General features: G+C 39.2%; 1 protein-coding gene across 1 annotated transcript; it reads right to left on the bottom strand.

Moving 5' to 3' along the window:
• Window positions 1–80: 80 nt before the first annotated feature.
• On the bottom strand, window positions 81–17,510 carry LOC123772098 (protein phosphatase methylesterase 1). The gene is made up of 10 exons (XM_045765046.2): window positions 17,238–17,510; window positions 15,113–15,323; window positions 14,075–14,184; window positions 12,764–12,882; window positions 11,298–11,424; window positions 10,260–10,325; window positions 8,151–8,334; window positions 7,540–7,705; window positions 3,636–3,768; window positions 81–3,335 (listed from the first exon to the last, which is right to left on the bottom strand). Exons 1-10 carry the CDS (start codon window positions 17,303–17,305, stop codon window positions 3,317–3,319), a joined length of 1,203 nt encoding a protein of 400 aa, XP_045621002.2. The 5' UTR covers window positions 17,306–17,510; the 3' UTR covers window positions 81–3,316.
• Between the last annotated feature and the right edge of the window lie 2,096 nt (window positions 17,511–19,606).

A 19,606-nucleotide genomic window follows, 5' to 3' on the forward strand; every position in this document is an offset into this window, starting at 1 on the left:
CAGACTATTCTCAAGTTACAGTATATATTTTTCTTTTAAATTTTTCAAAGTCAATATGATATTAAGATAAACCAAGAACATGGAAAATGCACATATATTTGCTATTGGTTTACACCAAGATAATTACAATAGGAAGCATGCACCTTCGGTTATACTGTACAGTAAAGTACTGTAATAAATGTTAGTCAAAAAACAGGCAGATTGTGTTCTGGGAAAAATAAATAAATAAAAGGGGCTGAATAACACGAGGTTATTCAGTACCTCGGCTAAATAAAAAATATTACGAGACATTCAAGATTACACGTAAACTTCAGATAAAACAACAGGTAAGTCAGGCTACACAGCCCTAGAATAAATGCTCGGCTTTACAACCACACAAGTTTTTGTGTTCATATAATGAGGCATTCAAGATCGTTATTAATGTCATGGTTTTTATGCTAGGAATAGTATAAAGAGAATCAAAGATTGGAAACGGGCACATATGCTTCCAATGCGTATTTATACCATAATAACCTCTCTTCAGCTAGCTTGCTTCCTTGTGTATTTTTTATACCAACTTTGTGTATGAGAACACAAACTTTTTTTTAATACAGTAATTTTATATGAAAATAAATTCTCAGAAATAGAGAATCAAATTAACACTAATTTTGAGTATGAAGCTGTGATCAACCTAAACCATGAGCAATTTAATTAAACCAGTATTAAAAAATTGTCAACCATAATAAACATGGATAATAACAATTCATTTACTTGGGTTCTAGGGACCCTTGAACCACCGACCCCTAGAGCAGGAGACAGTAGATCTATAGACCACACTATGAACAGCAACAACCACACTCCAAGACATCACTAGTATCCAACTGGGACTTTCAACATCATCTGGAATGCTACTAGAACAAGGAGGAACTAGATGAGCCACACCCACATCATATAAATTGTCAACCACAATAAACATGGATGATAACATTTCATTCACTTGGGCACGGAGTGCCCAAGTGAATTGTTGCTGTCAATAGTTCGAGGCTCCAAGTGCCCAGTATTAACGTGTTTTAATAATAGCTGCAAAACATTTAGTGCAATCTCTGCAAGTGTTAAGCCTCTTCGGTGCTAAGGAATTCACATGTGTATACATAATGACCTAAGTTTTTACAAATATACACTTACAATTGTCAAGTATGGTGAAATAATACATAAAAAATGTAATTATTAAAAGTACTAAACCAGGATGGTTATAGAGCACTGTTACAGAATATACCCAAGATATCATTTAGGATGCCATTACAAGAAGAGAAAGACAAGACAAGTGACGAGAAAAGGAGATAGATTCACAGAGAATGTTAAATGGAACAAATGACTAAGGAACTGTGGGAAAACAAAATTTTGAAACACCCTGAAAATCAGGACATTTTATAAGGCAAGTGTCTAAGCTGGACAATGCACTTCTGATAGTACAGGTATCCATTGCAATAAGTACCCATGAGCTAAATTTGTGTGGGCCAATATATAACCTATCCAGACACTTTTTCCCCATCTATTTCAGTGAAAGAAGTAAGGCTATGGGGGGGGGGGTTTAAGTTACATTCTGCTAGTAAAATATACTATTCATGGTCTATAACCATCTACATCCCCAATAGTTTTGGACTGCATAATGACAGGGCACATATCTAAGGAATGCCCTTTTGGAAGATTGGAGAGGCATGATGTGTGTTTCATCTGCAAGTCAGAGGTTACACCAGTATGTCTGCAAACCCAACAAAACTATATCTGCCAAAGACATGTGCCACCAAAGTCTTTCTAAAAGACTCCTGGACGATTAGAACACTGTTTTTGTAGTTCATTATGCAAATGTGGAATATACCCCAGTTGGGAGAGATGATGAGAGACCATTAAGGGGACAACACGAATGATTGTTCCACAGAAGCAGTCCCAAAGTATGCTTTACAAAGGTTTGTACAGAGTGGAAGCTTTGAAGGAACAAAGGCAAATAACCAAGAGGCCAAAAAGAATGTAACTGGGCTATTATATTTCCAGATACTGTGGTGTCATGTTTAATCCAAGTTAAAAAGGACAGCCATTACCAGATAATGGCTGTCATTAAATAAACTGCCTGGAGCATCTGTCCATAGATGCTCATAGAATGAGCAACTGTGTCAAAACTTGCACGTCTGTCAGGATATCAGTGGTACTGCAACTTTATAACTAAATTGGGACAACGTCGCAAAGATAACGTTACAAAAATCTTGCAGATGCAACTAATTAAAGCAAAGGGACGAAGATCCCAAACAGAAGTGTACTTTGTACTGGGTTTTTAATGGGGAGAACAACCATATTGTACCATGCTATGTGGATGGACCCAGGGGCCCCCCCATATCTGATTACGGGTATAAATATTTCATAAATACTGTACGCTATTGTACAGGTAGGTTGATGGCAGAGAACTGTGAATATTATTGGAGCACACTGCCAATGAGTGGCAAAGGGACAGAGCGGACAAATTCAGCAGGAGTACATACATCATTGTATGAATACCAAAACTGCACATGAAAGTATGACTCGCCATGAGAGTTTTAGGCAAGGTAGTACTGTATTAAGGTGACTTACACCGGCTCAGCAATTTCAAAAGTACGACGACGGTGGATACATGTTATTTTACTAACAAATTTGCTGCACAATCTTGTGAATCATCATCTTAATACAGAAAAAAAGAATGTTAACATTGACAAGTAATACAAAAGGAGAGAGAGAGAGGGTGACAAGTTAGGGTCTTGCAAATAAGGAGCTGTGGGGCACAAATTGTGAGTGTGGATATCCACTGCACAAGTATGATGAGTAATGGAGAGAAACTTTCCATTGGTAAGCAGAGAAGAGGATTGTATCCTTGGACAATGGAATACCACCTACCGGAGTAGTGAGAGGAGTCAAGTGTGAGCCGACACAAACAGGGTGCTGCATCCTTAGTGGTGTTCTCCCTTTTTAACAAGACCATTGATACAAGCACGGCCTCTCATGGGCAACCCCTCCAGCAGGTGGTCTAAATACCTAAATGGGAAGCCTCAAAGTGGGTACTCTAGTTGAACTCTGCTTCAGAAGGTAAGAGAGAAGCAGAAGCCACCATCAATCACCCAAGATTGGTGTGCAAATGCCCCTTTTTCCCATGGCAAGGCAGAACCCATGAGGGGAAAAGAAAAGCCCATGTAACCATAGTGCATCTTGAATGTATAAGGGTGTGTACTACAATACACTAGTACAACTTGCCACTATCTTCCAGTATGAGGATGTGCAAGACGACTCGTCACAGGCATCATCGAGCTCTTTTTCAGCATGCGGGAAAACTCCTGTCAAAAACAATAATTCATTCAGTTATAAAATGATCAGCAAAATTTCAACTGAAACTACTGAATATAGTTACAATTCAATATTATAGTGACAATTTAATTTCTATCATTACAGTATTATCCTGTTTCCCATTTTGTTTAAGTGGGAATGAACTTGCACAACAAGATAAACGGGCAATAAATGAACATGAAATTTAATGAAATTACACGTCATAAAGAGCACCTGTATGTGCACACACACAGATGTGTATGTGCACATACAAGTGTGCAAGGTTTGTAAAGTAAACAAAAAATCCTTACATGTTGAAATCATTCTTGGGTGGAGCAAGCTTGTGTCTGATGAGGAAAGCGGCCAGCACTTCAGCCACACGATCGGGGGTGTCTTCCTGTACTGCATGGCCACATTGGGGCAAAACCTGCATCTGGAACTTTCCTGCAAAATTGTTAACATTGGCATTAGTAGTGACATTTTTGTGTTATATGATTCAGGTATGAGACCCAGCATTGTAATCACTACAGCAGCATCAAACCATATTAATAATTTCCTCAAACCCCCTTCCTCATATCCTTTTCTCTCTCTTACACTCTCCCTCCACTCCAAATTTTAAAATCCAATTGGAAAAGATAAAAGCAAATTAGGGGGGAGGTACCTTCGATAAGGTTATCTTGAGATGATTTCGGGGCTTTTTAGTGTCCCCGCGGCCTGGTCCTCGACCAGGCCTCCACCCCCAGGAAGCAGCCCGTGACAGCTGACTAACACCCAGGTACCTATTTTACTGCTAGGAAACAGGGGCATAGGGTGAAAGAAACTCTGCCCATTGTTTCTCGCCGGTGCCTGGGATCGAACCCAGGACCACAGGATCACAAGTCCCGTGTGCTGTCCGCTCGGCCGACCAGTTCCCTCCGTACTGATAGGTAAATTGTATCTTAAATAAAATGCTAATTTCAAAATTCTGATTGTGTCTATTCTTTAACCCTTGGCGCCTAACAGCCGGGTGGACAGCACTTCGGATTCGTAGTCCTGAGGTTCCGGGTTCGATCCCCGGTGGAGGCGGAAACAAATGGGCAAAATGTTTCTTTCACCCTGATGCTCCTGTTACCTAGCAGTAAATAGGTACCTGGGACTTAGAAAGCTGCTACGGGCTGCTTCCCGGAGGTGTGTAACAAAAAGGAGGCCTGGTCGAGGACTGGGTCGCGGGGACACTAAGCCCCGAAATCATCTCAAGATGACCTCAAGATTGGTAGGAATAGTGCCAAAAAGAATCAGTGTTGCAACCAAAGGGTCAATATCTATAACCTTCTTAATAATAATAAATAATTATAATAACAATTAATAATTTATTAAAAATTTTGTTTTACTGTACAGGGGTACCTCGGTTTAAGAGTTTAATCCGTTCCTGGAGACGGCTCATATTCCGAAAACTCGTATTCCGAAGCTAATTTCCCCATAAGAAATAATGGGAAATGAATTAATCCGTTCCTGACTACCCCAAAAACCCCACATCAAACTAAATTTTTATACCTAATTCATCTAAATAAACCTATAAAACTATGTTCAAGTTATTACAAAACTTGCTGTTGAATGCTGTAGGCGTATGGAAGATGGTGAGGAGGGGGGAGGAGGAGAGGAGTTAATGTTTGGAAGGGGAGTCCCCTTCCATTATCACATCAGGCAGTGAGGACCTTTCTGGTGTGCACTCCCTGGCACATTTTGCCTGAGTACCACTAGGTCCTGGTTGTGGCTCACTGCTCGATTTTCTCACCACAAATCTGTCCATGGAAGCTTGCTTTTCCCTTCTTCGCAAGCTGTCTCTGTGGTAAGGCATCACATTGTCATTGAAAAGATTAAGGCAACGGCCTACTACAGCTTTCTCTGGGTGAGTCTTTTCAACAATTGTTTGAATCTCTTCCCACATCTGACATACCTTCCTAATTTCTGCAGTAGCAGAAATTAGCATTTGGATGGTGGAAGATGAGGCAGTAGCATTCGCTACTGCCTCATCCTCCTCCTCTGTAGAATCATCAGCTGCGTTGTCTTGCTGTTCCTGTTGAAGGGCTTGGAGTTCTTCGGTGGTCAGTTCTTCGTTGTGTTCTTCCACCAACTCCTCCACATCATCCAGTTCCAAGCCCATTTGCCGGCCCAGAGTAACAATTTCGTCAACAATAGGCGCATCATTTACAGGCTCAAGCCCCTCAAAGTCTAGTTCTCTCACACATTCAGGCCGCTGAATGGGGAGCGGCTTTGGGGAGCCGGACAGCACGCTGGACTTGTTATCCTGTGGTCCTGGGTTCAATCCCAGGCGCTGGCGAGAAACAATGGGCAGAGTTTCTTTCACCCTATGCCCCTGTTACCTAGCAGTAAAATAGGTACCTGGGTGTTAGTCAGCTGTCACGGGCTGCTTCCTGGGGGTGGAGGCTTGGTCGAGGACCGGGCCACGGGGACACTAAAAAAAAGCCCCGAAATCATCTCAAGATCTCAAGAAGGCCACAATTTTCTCCAGCCAGAGATCAGGGTTCTTTGAGTCACTTCTTGCCAGGCTGTCAACGAGTTTTAAAGCACTACAAATGTTAAAATGGTGTTTCCAGAACTCTTTGAGGGTGAGGTTTGTGGCTTCAGTCACTTCAAAACATTTCCGGAAAAGTGCCCTTTCATAAAGTTTCTTAAAATTCGCTATGATTTTCTGGTCCATAGGCTGAATTAGAGGAGTAGTTTTAGGAGGAAGGAATTTAACTGTGAGGAATTTCTTGTATCTGGGCAACAAATCATCTTCCAAGCATGGAGGATGAGCAGGAGCGTTGTCGAGCAGAAGCATGGCTTTGAGTGGCATAAGTTTCTCTTGCAGATATTTTTCTATGGCAGGGCACACCACTTCATTCACCCACTCCGAATAAATAAGCCTAGTCACCCATGCTTTTTTATTAGCCTTCCACATCACACACAAATTGGTTTTCTGCACTTTATACTGTTTGAAAACCCTTGGATTTTCAGAATGATACACTAGCAAGGGTTTAATTTTCAAATCACCACTCGCATTTGAACACAGCACAAGCGTAAACCTATTTTTCATAGGCTTGTGTCCAGGCAAGGAATTTTTCCTCCCTGGTAATGTATGTCCTCCTAGGCATTCTTTACCAAAACAGTCCTGTTTCGTCACAATTAAACACTTGTTGCGGTAGGTATCTCTCAGCCTCTGCAAACTCTTTAAATTCCTCAATAAATCGTCCAGCGGCTGGTATGTCTGAACTGGCAGCCTCCCCATGCCTAGTAACACTATGGATACCACTTCTAAATTTTTCAAACCAGCCCCTGCTTGCCTTAAACTCTTTCGTATCTGCATCACTCGTTTCAGGGATTTTCTTTAGGAGGTCTTCGTGCAATACCCTGGCTTTCTCACAAATGATGGCCTCCGAAACACTATCACCCCTTAATTCCTTTGTATTGTATCCAAATTAATAACAACTTTTCTACTTCAAGTAATTGTGGTCTTTGTTTCGTCATTGTTCTTACGCCTTTTGCCACTTTATACTTAAGAAGAAAAATGAGATTATGAGTGCTAGTGGAAATTGTTGATGTGGCTTTGTTGTACTGCCTACAAAGTTCAATAACACGTGTACCGTTTTCATGCTTCTGAATGATCTCTTGTTTCTCCTCTATTGTCATCCTCACATGGGCTTTCTTGCCTTGATCCTTACCACTGGCTTTCTTGGAACCCATGGTGAGATATATAATAACAAATTGTATAGTCAAATGACCAAAAATCCAACAAAACACTGAAAATCCGGGTGAAGAATTGATGTGGGATAGCCACTGGGCAGTAGACAACGGTAAACTGAGGGGCGACGATCGCCGTACCACCAGGTGCTAGGTCAGCCTGAACACATATCAACAAACTCGCGTTCTGAGGTAACCCTCGCCTTCCGAGACACATTTTCCGAGGAAATCCGGCTCGTATTCCGAAAATCGCGCATACAGGGACACTCGTATTCCGAGGTACCACTGTACTATATATTGCTGCCAATTTCACCAGCACTTCAGCTTCACAAAGGAAGGGAACTGAATAATGATGACATCTCACATAAGGAATATGAATACAATGAAAGATGAGAAAAGACAAATAATATACAAATCAACACACACTGTACTATATATCACCACAATGAAATTTCTCTCAGAATGCTCTTAAAAACCATAACAAAAACCCACCTTGCATCTGTCCAACAGTTAGTTCAGTGTCAAGTCTGTCTATGCCAGCCAGCAATAGCATTTTTGCTGGAGAACTTGCCAAGAACTTGGCCGATAATCCTTGAAACCAACCAGGCCAAAATTTTTCCGTTTCTCCTAAGTTTATTCGCCACGTATATTTTCTGACCTGAAAAATTGTAATCCGAGTAAACTAACAATTCCACTGAAGATAGCGCATGAAGAAGCGTCCAAAAATTTACAGAGAATTGTGTGTCGAGAAACTTCCACAAGCCTCTTGGCTAGATAATCTATTTTAATCCCAAGATGGATGGGGAGGAAAACGTGCATGCAATACATGAAACTTAAGACAACCACATTATGCCAATCATGTAGCAAAATTTCTTACTATATGATATTCACTTTGAATGTTCTTTTGACACAGCTCCTTCTAATTTATCATATACAGTACCTTATATATTTACTACCCATTATACTGTTACTGTTCTTTAAATACTTCCATATTCACATTCATGCACAAGTATCGACAAAATCGATGTCTTGACATACAGTAGTTTTAAATATCTACTGTATAACTATACTAGAGCAACACTAAATGACGTTCTTAATGTTACCGGTAAGTTGCTTTCATTTAAAGACGGTGCCGATGATGATTCTGTAGTCTGAGAAGTGTCGGCGTCACCACCCTCCTCGGGGATCATGTCTGATCGAACTAGAACACCACTCTCTCGGTTTTGTTTCTGGTTATTATCGATTGATGATTCAACATCAACAGTGCCACAGCACCCATTCTCTGTGCTATGATACAAAAACAAAATAATATTAAAGATAAAGGAAATTAACTACCGTAAATATATAATAAAGTAAATACTGCACAGTGGACTCCCATTCAAATAAAACTCAGGTATACTGGAAATCTGGATGCAAAGGATGAACTCTGTTTTGGTGGCCGCTTTGTTGTGATAACTGCAATGGTCAGTACCATCATGGACGACTTACAAGTTACTCCAAATATTCACTTCACCAGAATTTGGTGCTAAAGCATTTAAATTAAAAACAAATATGAATTAAAATTAACATTCTGAGTATACACACCGGGAAGTCATCATAGCAGCACCTATAACCATCTCATGCTCTACCGGGAACACGGATCATAATCTTGCTTCTCTTCCCCCCCCCCCCTCTCCCTCCTGCCTCACAAGAGGTGGGGGTTAGCTGTTGGAGTTTCAAGACTCCACATAGAGGGGAAACTAACAAAGTATTCAAAAAGGGGTTACAAATACTCAAAGCCATCACAGGGCGATGTTTGTTAAGATTGAATACCAATCAAAATTGGCATTTGCTCATGGCTTCTCCCTTCCACCAATAAATGGCATCCACTAGTCCTCCAGGAGTCTGGCACCCCATAAACACACAGATAAGCAGGAATAAAAAAAAAAAAAAAAGCCAAGCCAATGAGGCACCCTCAAGAAGAGGTGTTTCACTACTGTATTGTCTGCTTTGTATATCTTGAGATGATTTCGGGGCTTTTTCTAGTGTCCCCGCGGCCCAGTCCTCGACCAGGCCTCCGCCCCCAGGAAGCAGCCCGTGACAGCTGACTAACTCCCAGGTACCTATTTACTGCTAGGTAACAGGGGCATTTAGGGTGAAAAACTTTGCCCATTTGTTTCTGCCTCATGCGGGAATCGAACCCGCGCCACAGAATTACGAGTCCTGCACGCTATCCACCAGGCTACGAGGCCCCAGTGATTATAATGATTATACCAATGACCAATGATTATAAAATATAAAATAATTGAGTTAACCCATGACAAAATCCTCTTGTAATTTGTTATTTTGCTATGAGAGGGCAGTTGTTATTTTATCAAAATTACATTACTTGGTTTGTATACCTCTTAATTTAAATGATTTTCACAGTTCTATATGCTTGTAATGAAATTTATCAAGTCAACCAATTATTTGAACCACTATTATGCGTTAAATATACTAGGGGAGCCTGCCTTGCAGTTTCCTGCTAGTGCATAAATTCATATTGCTCAACTGGTTCAAATTACCCCTATGGCATTGCCCAGGACCCATCACCTCTCAGTATCCATGGCCACAGCAGAAGCACATCCTTCCACACTCCCAAGGATCATCCCACAAAGAAACATCAGAAGACACTAACACCCCCCCCCCCCCCCAAGAATACTGTAGTTCAAAAGGTCTAAACAGACAGCAGCAGTAGTAATGATGATGACACAAATCATCCTGGCAGCCATGAAGTGATACAAAGTTACATATATCTAACAGACGAGTTAAGCGAGGACGAACCTGGTAGCTTCGTGGTTGTCTCCGTGGTATCAGAACCAATGTACTACCAACAAGTTACCAAGGACCAGTCCAGAATAAAATATATTGAACAAATTCTTCTAGTGATTATAAGTGGCAGCACACACCATATGGTTCAAACAATGGGATAATTAGTTTCAAACTCTCACTACAGGATAACATTAAGCCGTATTTTTTTTCCTGATCAACCATCCAGATTTTAACCCTACCCCAAAATGGAAAAGTGCAAAGAAGGTCTCAGTAGAATACCATTTCTAAAACTCAAAATTATCTTCAGAAGGAAGCATCATGCAGTTCTAATTTTCAGACACCTGCCAATAAGTTAGTGCAATAGTGCAATGTATGCTTTATAACTTAGTAACTCTAGACAAAACATTATAACACTCACTCACTTCTTAACTTGTCCCGGCATTGAAACTCTGGCCGCTTCAATATTTCTAGTTTGTCCAGAGCGCACACTGAAAAATATTAAGATTTAAGATGAATAATTTTAAAATCTAATAAACTCCATCAAACATCAATATTTGTTTTATTTGGATCCTGGAAAGTCCTGTGAATACAGCAGGCCCTTGATGAAAAAAGGCAATTGATTTTGGCCATAGGTGAACAACCCTAGCCCTAACATGCCCCCATTAGATAGCAGCCAAAGGTCACAAGAGATTCCCGGCCACCGCCTCATGAGCTGCGAGTACAGCACACAAATGGGCCCAAACCAGAAAGGCCGAGGTAGACAGTTTGTAAAATCTCAAAACATAAACAATAGAAAAAGAACCTAGGTAACAGAGGCCGGAACACCCTAAAAGGCACATCAGATAACTACAGCATAAGCTAGATCTCATTAACTGGGTACCTAGAGCACAATGCATTAAAGAGCAACAAGGGTAAGAGAAAGCACCTAAAATTTTCCACAGAGAAACCTAGTGTTGAATGTAATGAAAAGCTATCTGAAAGAGCCCTAGTGACTCCCTGAAGCTATTTTGCCAATATTGCTCCATATTAAAAGTTCACATTAGTCGTGGGAGTTACATTTGGCCTGCTGGGTACCAGAGCCTAGCAAATATAGATTTTGGGTATTAAAAAACTCTGAAAATATGCAAATTTGAATATAGTACAGGAAAGCCACAAATATAAAGGCCACTTTTAGACTATTGTGAGGTAAACAACCTGCCAAGTACCTACAATCTATTCTGAAAAACTCTACTTGAGACAAATATAAAAATTACAAGCGTAATAGTTTTCTCCATGAATGTTCAATGAAGTAGAGAACTCTTGCCCTTCTATAAAATATGCATTATGTTAAAAACTTGAAATCCATCTAAATTTAATTTTAAAATCCATTTAAATTAAATTTTTGCTAATATATAACCAGCAATTTGTAGCACAAGAGAAAGTTGCTTTATTTCAATAGAACAAGCTGCTGGAATACAAACCTCCATTCTATGGCATTTTGAAGGGAGTTGAAGTTGTTTGGGCGGCCACGCAGGAAACTCTGCATGGAGCTTAGGGCATCCATGGCTGTACCTTCCACTACATCTATTACGATTAAACCTGCAATCCCTAAGAAGAAGAATATGTAAATAAATTTGTGATACAGCAGTTCCAGAGATAAAACTTAATATTAGTGTTTTTCTCTCTCTCTCTCTTGCTTCACAATAATCTTTTACTTTCCAACTAGATTAGCTTGGCTTGATTTTTCCACATCAGCAAATACATTACTGTAAATAAATTGCATTTTATGTAGTTTAAGTTTTCTTAAAAAAATAATTAAAAATTTGTTTTTACCCTTTGCACTGCATATTTGAATCCTGCTTGATTTCATAACCAGAAAAATCAACTAACATTAGTCTTTATTTCATGAAGTTTGCACCAGAGAAGGAAAGGACTAGACTTCCTCTAGTCTGGTTTATGTGGAGGACGGCTCCACATAAACCAGACTAGAGGAAAGAGCTCGGCTGCCTAAGAATGCCACAACACCCAATTTGCATTTTTTCCTTTATTTTTTTCCTTGGTGGTTATGTTTCTTTGAGCGCATGTCTAATGATATCGAGTTTTTTCCCTTGAGGCACCGAATTTGCTTTGCATTATTGAGCTGGTTTTACCAGTTCCTTTCTGTCAGGTCATGGTTCATTAGTTCCCAGTTCCTCAGTCTATTATTAAACACACAGAGATCACACTAACATGTTGCATCAAATGAACAAAAATATCATATTATTAATTAATAATACCTATTGGTGACAGTACTGAATGAAAAACTAATTATTCCTAACAGATTTAGATCTATTGGTGCTAAATGGCTGCAGCTACCAGACAAGAACAATGTTCTGAGGGCCCAATACCAAAACAAGCATTACAGGTTGTTGAAAGTATTGCTCCAATTAACTTTTTAAACTCTCACATTGCACTAACATACTTCAAACAAGAGTTTCCACCTTATCACAGCAAATAGATTAAGGGGGTGAATATTTTTTATCAAGTTACATCAAACATTTTATATCAAGTTTGCAAGTTCTATTTCTTCTGATTTGATGCCTCCTTACTCCATGGAAGTATGAGTAGTGATGTATGAATATCATTGAACACGTCAGTACAGTATACACACACAATTTTCTATTAATTTGAATGTCGCAATACAGGGAAATTATTAGTTTTTCAAATAACGTCAAATGTTGCAGCGTAAGGGTTAAACATATGAATATAATTGTGACATTACTATGAAAACACAGATGGAGGGAATGAATGAAACTTGTGCATTTTGATAAAATACAAGAAAATGTATTTAAAAAAAGAAGGTGTACTTTCTAAGCCAATTTTGCCAAGGGAACCTAAATGTGACAACAAATTAAGCACCTACAAGCAGTGTGACTAGGAGATAACATGTGCTATAATCAACACTAACCAGCAACATAGCCATAGTATGCAGTGTGAACAGCGATGGCACCACCCATGCTGTGACCAATGAGCACACATGGTGGCTGAGCAGACCCATACACTGCATCCACCAACCGACCAATGTCACTGCCAATTAAAAATCTTTAGTCAGACAAACTCATACAAAACCCTCACATTCTGCAAGAAGCTCACTTAAATATAAAGGCTTGAGAGGTTTAAATAAAAGACGTAAATAATTAACTGTGAAAACTATTCTTCTCGAGTGAAGTTACTTTAGTGAGAAGATACAAGATATAGAACAGATCACAAAACAGATATAGATAATGAAATATTTAATAATAAGAATGTACACACCAATCAGATAAGGCAACCATAATTCATACTTGGGAAAAGGCAAACCATACTTCAAATTACAAAAATGGTAGGAAAGTATGCCCTTTCAATTACATGCCTGTATAATTGGTAGTCAAAACACTAGAAATAGTAATTAAAACCAAATGGGTGGAGCACCTGGAAAGGAATGATATAACAACAGACACGGTTTTCAAACAGTTAGATCTTGTGTCGGTGGAGGCCGAAACCATTGGAAGTTTTAAAAGAGTTGTATGACAGTTCTGTACCAGGAAAACGGGATATCATGAGTATAGCTCTTGTCCTGTAACTACACTTTGGTAATTACTGGTCTGGTGGAACGACCATATCTTTGACACTTTTCCACATTGCTTTGGCAGTTGTGTGTACTTTTAGTCATTATTGTTTAATTGTAACATTTTAATAAAATAGTACAGTAATTTATTGTATTTGAGTTTGAAAGATTTTATGCCCTGCTTAGTATATAATGTAGTTTACATTTAGATCTTGTTGACTGTTGTAACACACATCCCAATGGGCTAATGTGGCTATGGCTTGCATGAATAATCAGTGAACCATCAGAACTCTGCATGAACATGTCTAGCCAGTGAAAGCTTTCAATAGAGCGAGGTTCCTTCACGTGAGGTCCCACTGGACCAAAACGTTTTTTTAATTTTGCAACCTATAATGTTGTAAAATAGTTCAAATCAGTCTTGGACTCTACTGATTATACCATACTGTACATAAAACACTGCATCTGTTAAAATCTAATATTTTTACAATACATGCAATAGGTGGAAAAAGAGCTTTCAAGATTATCAATTATAATAGCTATCATTAACAAAAACTCAAAATACACATTGTAATACAGTATCTGTATACTCATACCTGTACACATGAGCACAAAGAAAATACTAACAAAACTAACCGATCCCTATCTAAAAGTACACAAATACAGCTCACACACCTAGCAAGGGTTTCAGCGGAGAGATCCGAATCATCTGTGGTGCGAGTGTCCCCATGTCCTCGCTGGTCAACGGCCATCACCTGACACTCTACCATCTCGCTGACATGTTCCTGCAGCAAATACCAGCAATAATTAACTAAAAATTATTGTCAGTAAAAGTCCTCAGTATTTATTTTTTCTATCCAACTGAAACAAAATCTGCCATGTAGAACACTCAATACTGATAGGACAGTCAAGTTTAGTTGAGAACTTGCAAAAAAGTTTGCAAAGCCATTGGAACAGAGAGCTAAACAGGGGTGAAAATTTGAGAGAAAAAAGGTAGGGTTTAATGTCAGGTTTTATGCCATGGCATTTATTTTCCATTTATTCAGTTAATATTTATCTAATATAAAATTGCCTTTATTGAAATTAAAAGTATGATCTTCAATATGACCAAGATAAATAAGGACTGTACGTACTCTATACAATATAGGAAACGTATGGTGAAATTTTTACTGGTCCAACTAACATAACACCCAGTCTTCTTAAATTTGCAGACGGTGGATATATGAAAATTATTAGCAATTTAAAACAGCACATATACCAATAAGTACAAACTAATAATTTAGACTAATGTCAACTATTAATATTTATTGCACACCAAAAGTTATTATAATGCAACTAAATACTGTATCTAGAGCCTTGACAATTAACATTTCTTATGAAATAAATTTTGTGTAACTTAATATTCCTGCAAACATACCAATATAAAATACTAAATAAAATATCCCCACACATTAAATATGGAAGAATAATGAGTATTCCCCTAAAAATTATAATTACTGTATACTATGCTACCGATCTGATTTATTTTGCATTTTATATTATCAACATTTTATGCTATTCAATTGACTTTCAAAAGTATTAGTTCCTAATTGGCAAAATCTACAAATGATTACCCAGTACTTTCATAATACATGCTGTATTAAGTTTTGTATGAAAAAAATAAATAATAATTACAATATTATACAGTATGCATTACAAGCAACATAAACTCACAGCAAAGAGAGACCAAGTAAGGCCCGAGTATCCCCCTCCGTGCAAGAGTAACAGCAAAGGACCTGCTGAGCCACGCTTGTACACACGAAAAACATCGCCACCTTCTAGGGCGACATCTTCACTACTGTCCCAGTAGTTCTTAAATGACACTGGAGTGTAGTCTTTCCGTCCACCCATCATACCTCCACGGCTTCGGCCACCTCGATTCAATCTACCAAAAAAAAAAAAAAAATGTAAATTACAAAATGTGTCTTTTTTTGAAGCGATAAAATGCTAGAATTTAAAATTATAAACCCAGTAACTTTGGCCTATTCGAGTAAAAATGCATCAACCTCTGACTGACCTCTGGCAGAGCAAGAGCTAATACCATGTCCTGAAGGGACAAGAGAAGCCCATCAAAGGCCCAATAATCCAAGGCACCTCTTCTCAAAGCAGCCAAAAGATGCCTTATGACAGTATTGTGGCCTCTTATGGGATATGAGGCCTTAACCATAGGCCTAAAGAGGCCTTGAGCAAACAAGTGAAAACTGCATCACTTTTTTCCCCAGCCCCAAGGCAGAGCTGAAATCTCTGCTCTACTTCAAGGCTGACCCAGGAGTTTGTCCATATTTCACATTTATTATGTAATAATTATTCACATATACAATAAGAATTTGTACAAATAACCATGCATAACTTACTTTACAAATATGACAATTTGGTGAATTTTAAATGTATATTTTCTATACATATTATACATCAAATGCTTATATACACAATTTTTATTTAACAAATACAAGAGGACATACATGGAAGCTAGAAATGCATACTGTACAAGTCAAACAAGTGTAAGGAAATACTGTACACACACACACCCTGTATAATGGCACTGAAAGAAGTACAAGTTGTAGAAGCCACCTCCATCCACAACTTTAAAGCTAGATTTAATAAGGAATTTAAACATTCGGACAGTTAAATGATAACACAACAGGTACAAGGCTAACAGGAGGGGCATGAAGAGCGAGACCTCACTTCCCTGTAGACAGAATCAGTAACTACGTTACACATTAACCAGCCCATATTTATTGTATTTATTTATACAGTATTCAAGAAAGTACATTGGGTACCTTCTTAATATTGTACTTAACATTGGTGTTCTTACAATCTTCCAGAGCCACTAACACGCATAGCATTTTGGCCGGATGTGTTGGTATGAGCAGAACTGCGGTGATACCCTTCGATGTAGTTTGGGCAGCTAACTGCCCACCACCATTCTTCTCTCCCTCATAACACAAACCAAGAATTATCATATCTAAATACTGGTAACAGCAATTCCAGAACCAAATCAACTCATGACAGGAACCACTAAAGGGGCCACAGGGCTAACATCACTGCAAACCAGACATGACAGGGCGGATCTCATCAAAACTTAAGATATTGAACAATTTGGAGGATGTTGATCCGGAAAACTTGTTAAAAGGTCACATTTATCACAAACAAGAAGCAACGGTTTCAAGCTCAACAAGCCACAATGTAGGACATAAACCAATGCTTTTTCACCCCCAGGCCAGGGTTATAAACCCATTGAACCACCTACCCGCCGTAGCTGTAAATGCCAAAACACCGTTGAACGACAAAATCTTGCTCGATAAAATCATCGGGACAAATAGGTGGGAACTTTGACAAGCCTATTGCTTCCTATCCTTGTCAAGGCCACTAGATGTGTGGTGACCCTCAGGTAAATTCGGGTAAATGTATGGACTGGAAATTCTGGGTTTGAATCCAGAGCTGGACAGAAATGGTTGGGCATTTTTGCTATCACCTAATGGTTCTGTTAACCTAGCAGTAAATTGATACCTAGGAGTTAAGTCAGCTTATTGTTGGGTTGCATCCTGGAGTCTGTATTTCAATCCTGGTGAGGACCTCGATATAAGCCTAACATGTATATATACACACTGGCTGCCTGTCCCCGATACAATGAATTATTAGATCCTGAGCTCTATAATCAACTAAAATACTAAACTCAAGTTGCCTGTGACACTACCCTGTTAATAATGTACCGTCACTCACAAGCCTCCAGTAATCCAGTAAGCCTCCAGTAATCCAGCAATATTTCCCTGACTTAATATTGGGAGGAGAGACTTACCCTGGGAGGCCAGGAGGGCCCATGGGAGGCAGGCCGCCCTTGAGGAGTGACCGATGGATGGCAGACATCTTCACCACTCACACACCTCCCTCACAGGCACCACGGGCTCCCACCACCAACCTCACCACTGATCAACTACCCTCAGCCACCCACTACTACCCAAACACATCTCTCTCTCCTGGCTGACCAGAAGCTCAGTTACACACGGCTGCCAGAGCTGGTGGAGGTAGCCAGAGTAGCGAGCTGGGTGACTACAAGTACCGAAGTTGATATAAAAGTAGCCCAATATTTTGTTTAGTGACTGATACGGTTTATATTTTAATAAAGTAACATCTACACGATTGTTTATTGGTTTTATTAATATTATCACCGTGTATTTAATACAAAATGTGATAATAGGATAACTTACAAATATTTGCTGCATAAAAGACATAATTATGAGTGTGGAGTCCCTCCACGACTTAACAGCTGAATAATGCTTATCATTATTATTAAGAAGTTCTGCATCCACAACCTCATTCTTATATATTGCATTACTGTATCATATTTTAGCAAAGATATCGGTTCAAATGATGAGCAACAAGTCTAGTTTCCTTCTTGCTGTATAAGTTCTCAAGATTCAAATCAAGTGTTTATTTAGGTAAAAGTACATACATACAAGATCAGTTACAAACATAATGTTGGATTTCTAGATAGAGCTGATATATACAATGACTAAAGCTACTAATTCACACAGCCTTTTGGGCAATGATTAATCTCAAACACGTCCCATTCGATTCCTCAATTTTACTCTCGAAAATACTTGGCATTACTGATTGGAAAGCTGTACATTTCCAATACAAACTCAGCGAGGTCAATCAGCATGGGCTCTCCAGCAGAATTCGTGTCAGTTATTATTGCTCTGATACAAAATGACAATCCAGATGCTAGAATTTGTCACTCATAAATGTTGGAGCAGTCAGTGGGTTAACAGTAGACATCGCGGGTTTTCAAATTCACTAAGCTTAGAATTGTCAGCTAGAACCAATAGAAGTTTTGAAAATGGTGGTTGTGTAGCTAAGAATGCATATGCTAGTGACTAGTTTTTCACCTTTCGAAAGTTTCAGCAATATACGTACTAGGAATGCAATATAGAAGCTATTACAGGTTACAGCCACTAGCACGCATAGCGTTTCGGGCGAATTCTCAATCCTATATGTTTCCCGGAATACGACTACCCATTTTACTGTTAGGTTAAACAGAGGCTACAGTTAAGGATTTGCGCCCAGTAAATTCTCCCCGGCCAGGATACGAACCCAGGACAAAGCGCTCGCGAATCGCCAGGCGAGCGTCTTGCCACTACGCCACGGGGACTGCTGATAAGAACTTTGATTAGAAACAAATGAGGGATATTTTTCTTATCAAAGTGTAAGGCGAGAGATGACGTACGTACAGATTTGATGCCCTGTCCATGTCAACTGTAAAACGCTACTTCAAATCAACTCCCATATTTTTGGTGTTGAAACTAGGCTTCAGAGGCTGTGCTTGTTGTGCTACTGTGATTTGTACACATTACATTATAAAAATATAAATAATCAGTTATTGAGTTTCTTAACATTTGTAGTCTAACTTATTTTTATATTAGGCCAAAAAAATCGCTGGGGTCGGATCCATGAGTGAACTTTTCAAAGACAGTGTGAAGGCTACACTGATCTACTTCATTTGATAAGTAAAATTCATCCTTACAAAATTATTTAGGATTAGTTTGAGAAATGTGAAATATAGCTTATTGGGGGATCAGAGTACATCGAAAATAGTTGTCTTGCAGCATATTTACCACAAAGAGCAAGACGCGATTTGGTAATGAGTTCCATAAGGAGATTAAGAATTTAGGAGCGCCAGGCTTACAAAAGTAGCCCAATTCGCTACTTTAAGCCCAATCTGGCATTACCAGGTGCCAGAAACCCCTGTACACAGATTAGGCGAGTAGATCATTGGGCTGTAACTGTAGGGTCACATGCGCGACGCACTACCCACATTAGGCCTCTTCGTTGCTGGACTGCTCAATCATGTATCCTTGAGGATGTATGTCAGTTCTCACTGAACACTGAGGGGTCAGCCAGTTCTGTGTAGTGGAAGTGTCAAGTCTCAGACATCTTATGTTCATTGTTCTCAGAGTACCTATTGCACTTGTTCTTCACACCAGGGTATTCTGCAGATCCTGCCATGCCTTCTGGTCTCACGTGGTTATTTCTGTGTGCAGGTTTGGGACCAGCTCCTTTTAATATTTTATGTAAATTATTATGACCCTTTCACCTGCTCAGGTTCGTTTTCGAGATCTACATGGCAAGCTATCACAAGAAGACAATTTGAAAGATTAAAACACATGC

This window comes from Procambarus clarkii, chromosome 69 (genome assembly GCF_040958095.1).
Source record: "Procambarus clarkii isolate CNS0578487 chromosome 69, FALCON_Pclarkii_2.0, whole genome shotgun sequence".
In the NCBI taxonomy this organism is placed as follows: domain Eukaryota; kingdom Metazoa; phylum Arthropoda; class Malacostraca; order Decapoda; family Cambaridae; genus Procambarus; species Procambarus clarkii.

What these genes read in the sequence shown, in the direction of transcription:
- LOC123772098 (XM_045765046.2), bottom strand. Translation starts at nt 17,305, where the DNA reads ATGTCTGCCATCCATCGGTCACTCCTCAAGGGCGGCCTGCCTCCCATG. An exon ending in CAAAATGCCATAGAATGGAG is followed by an intron (nt 10,326 to 11,297) that starts GTTTGTATTCCA and finishes AATATTTTTCAG; the next exon opens with TGTGCGCTCTGGACAAACTA. An exon ending in TAAATGAAAGCAACTTACCG is followed by an intron (nt 7,706 to 8,150) that starts GTAACATTAAGA and finishes ACAATTTTTCAG; the next exon opens with GTCAGAAAATATACGTGGCG.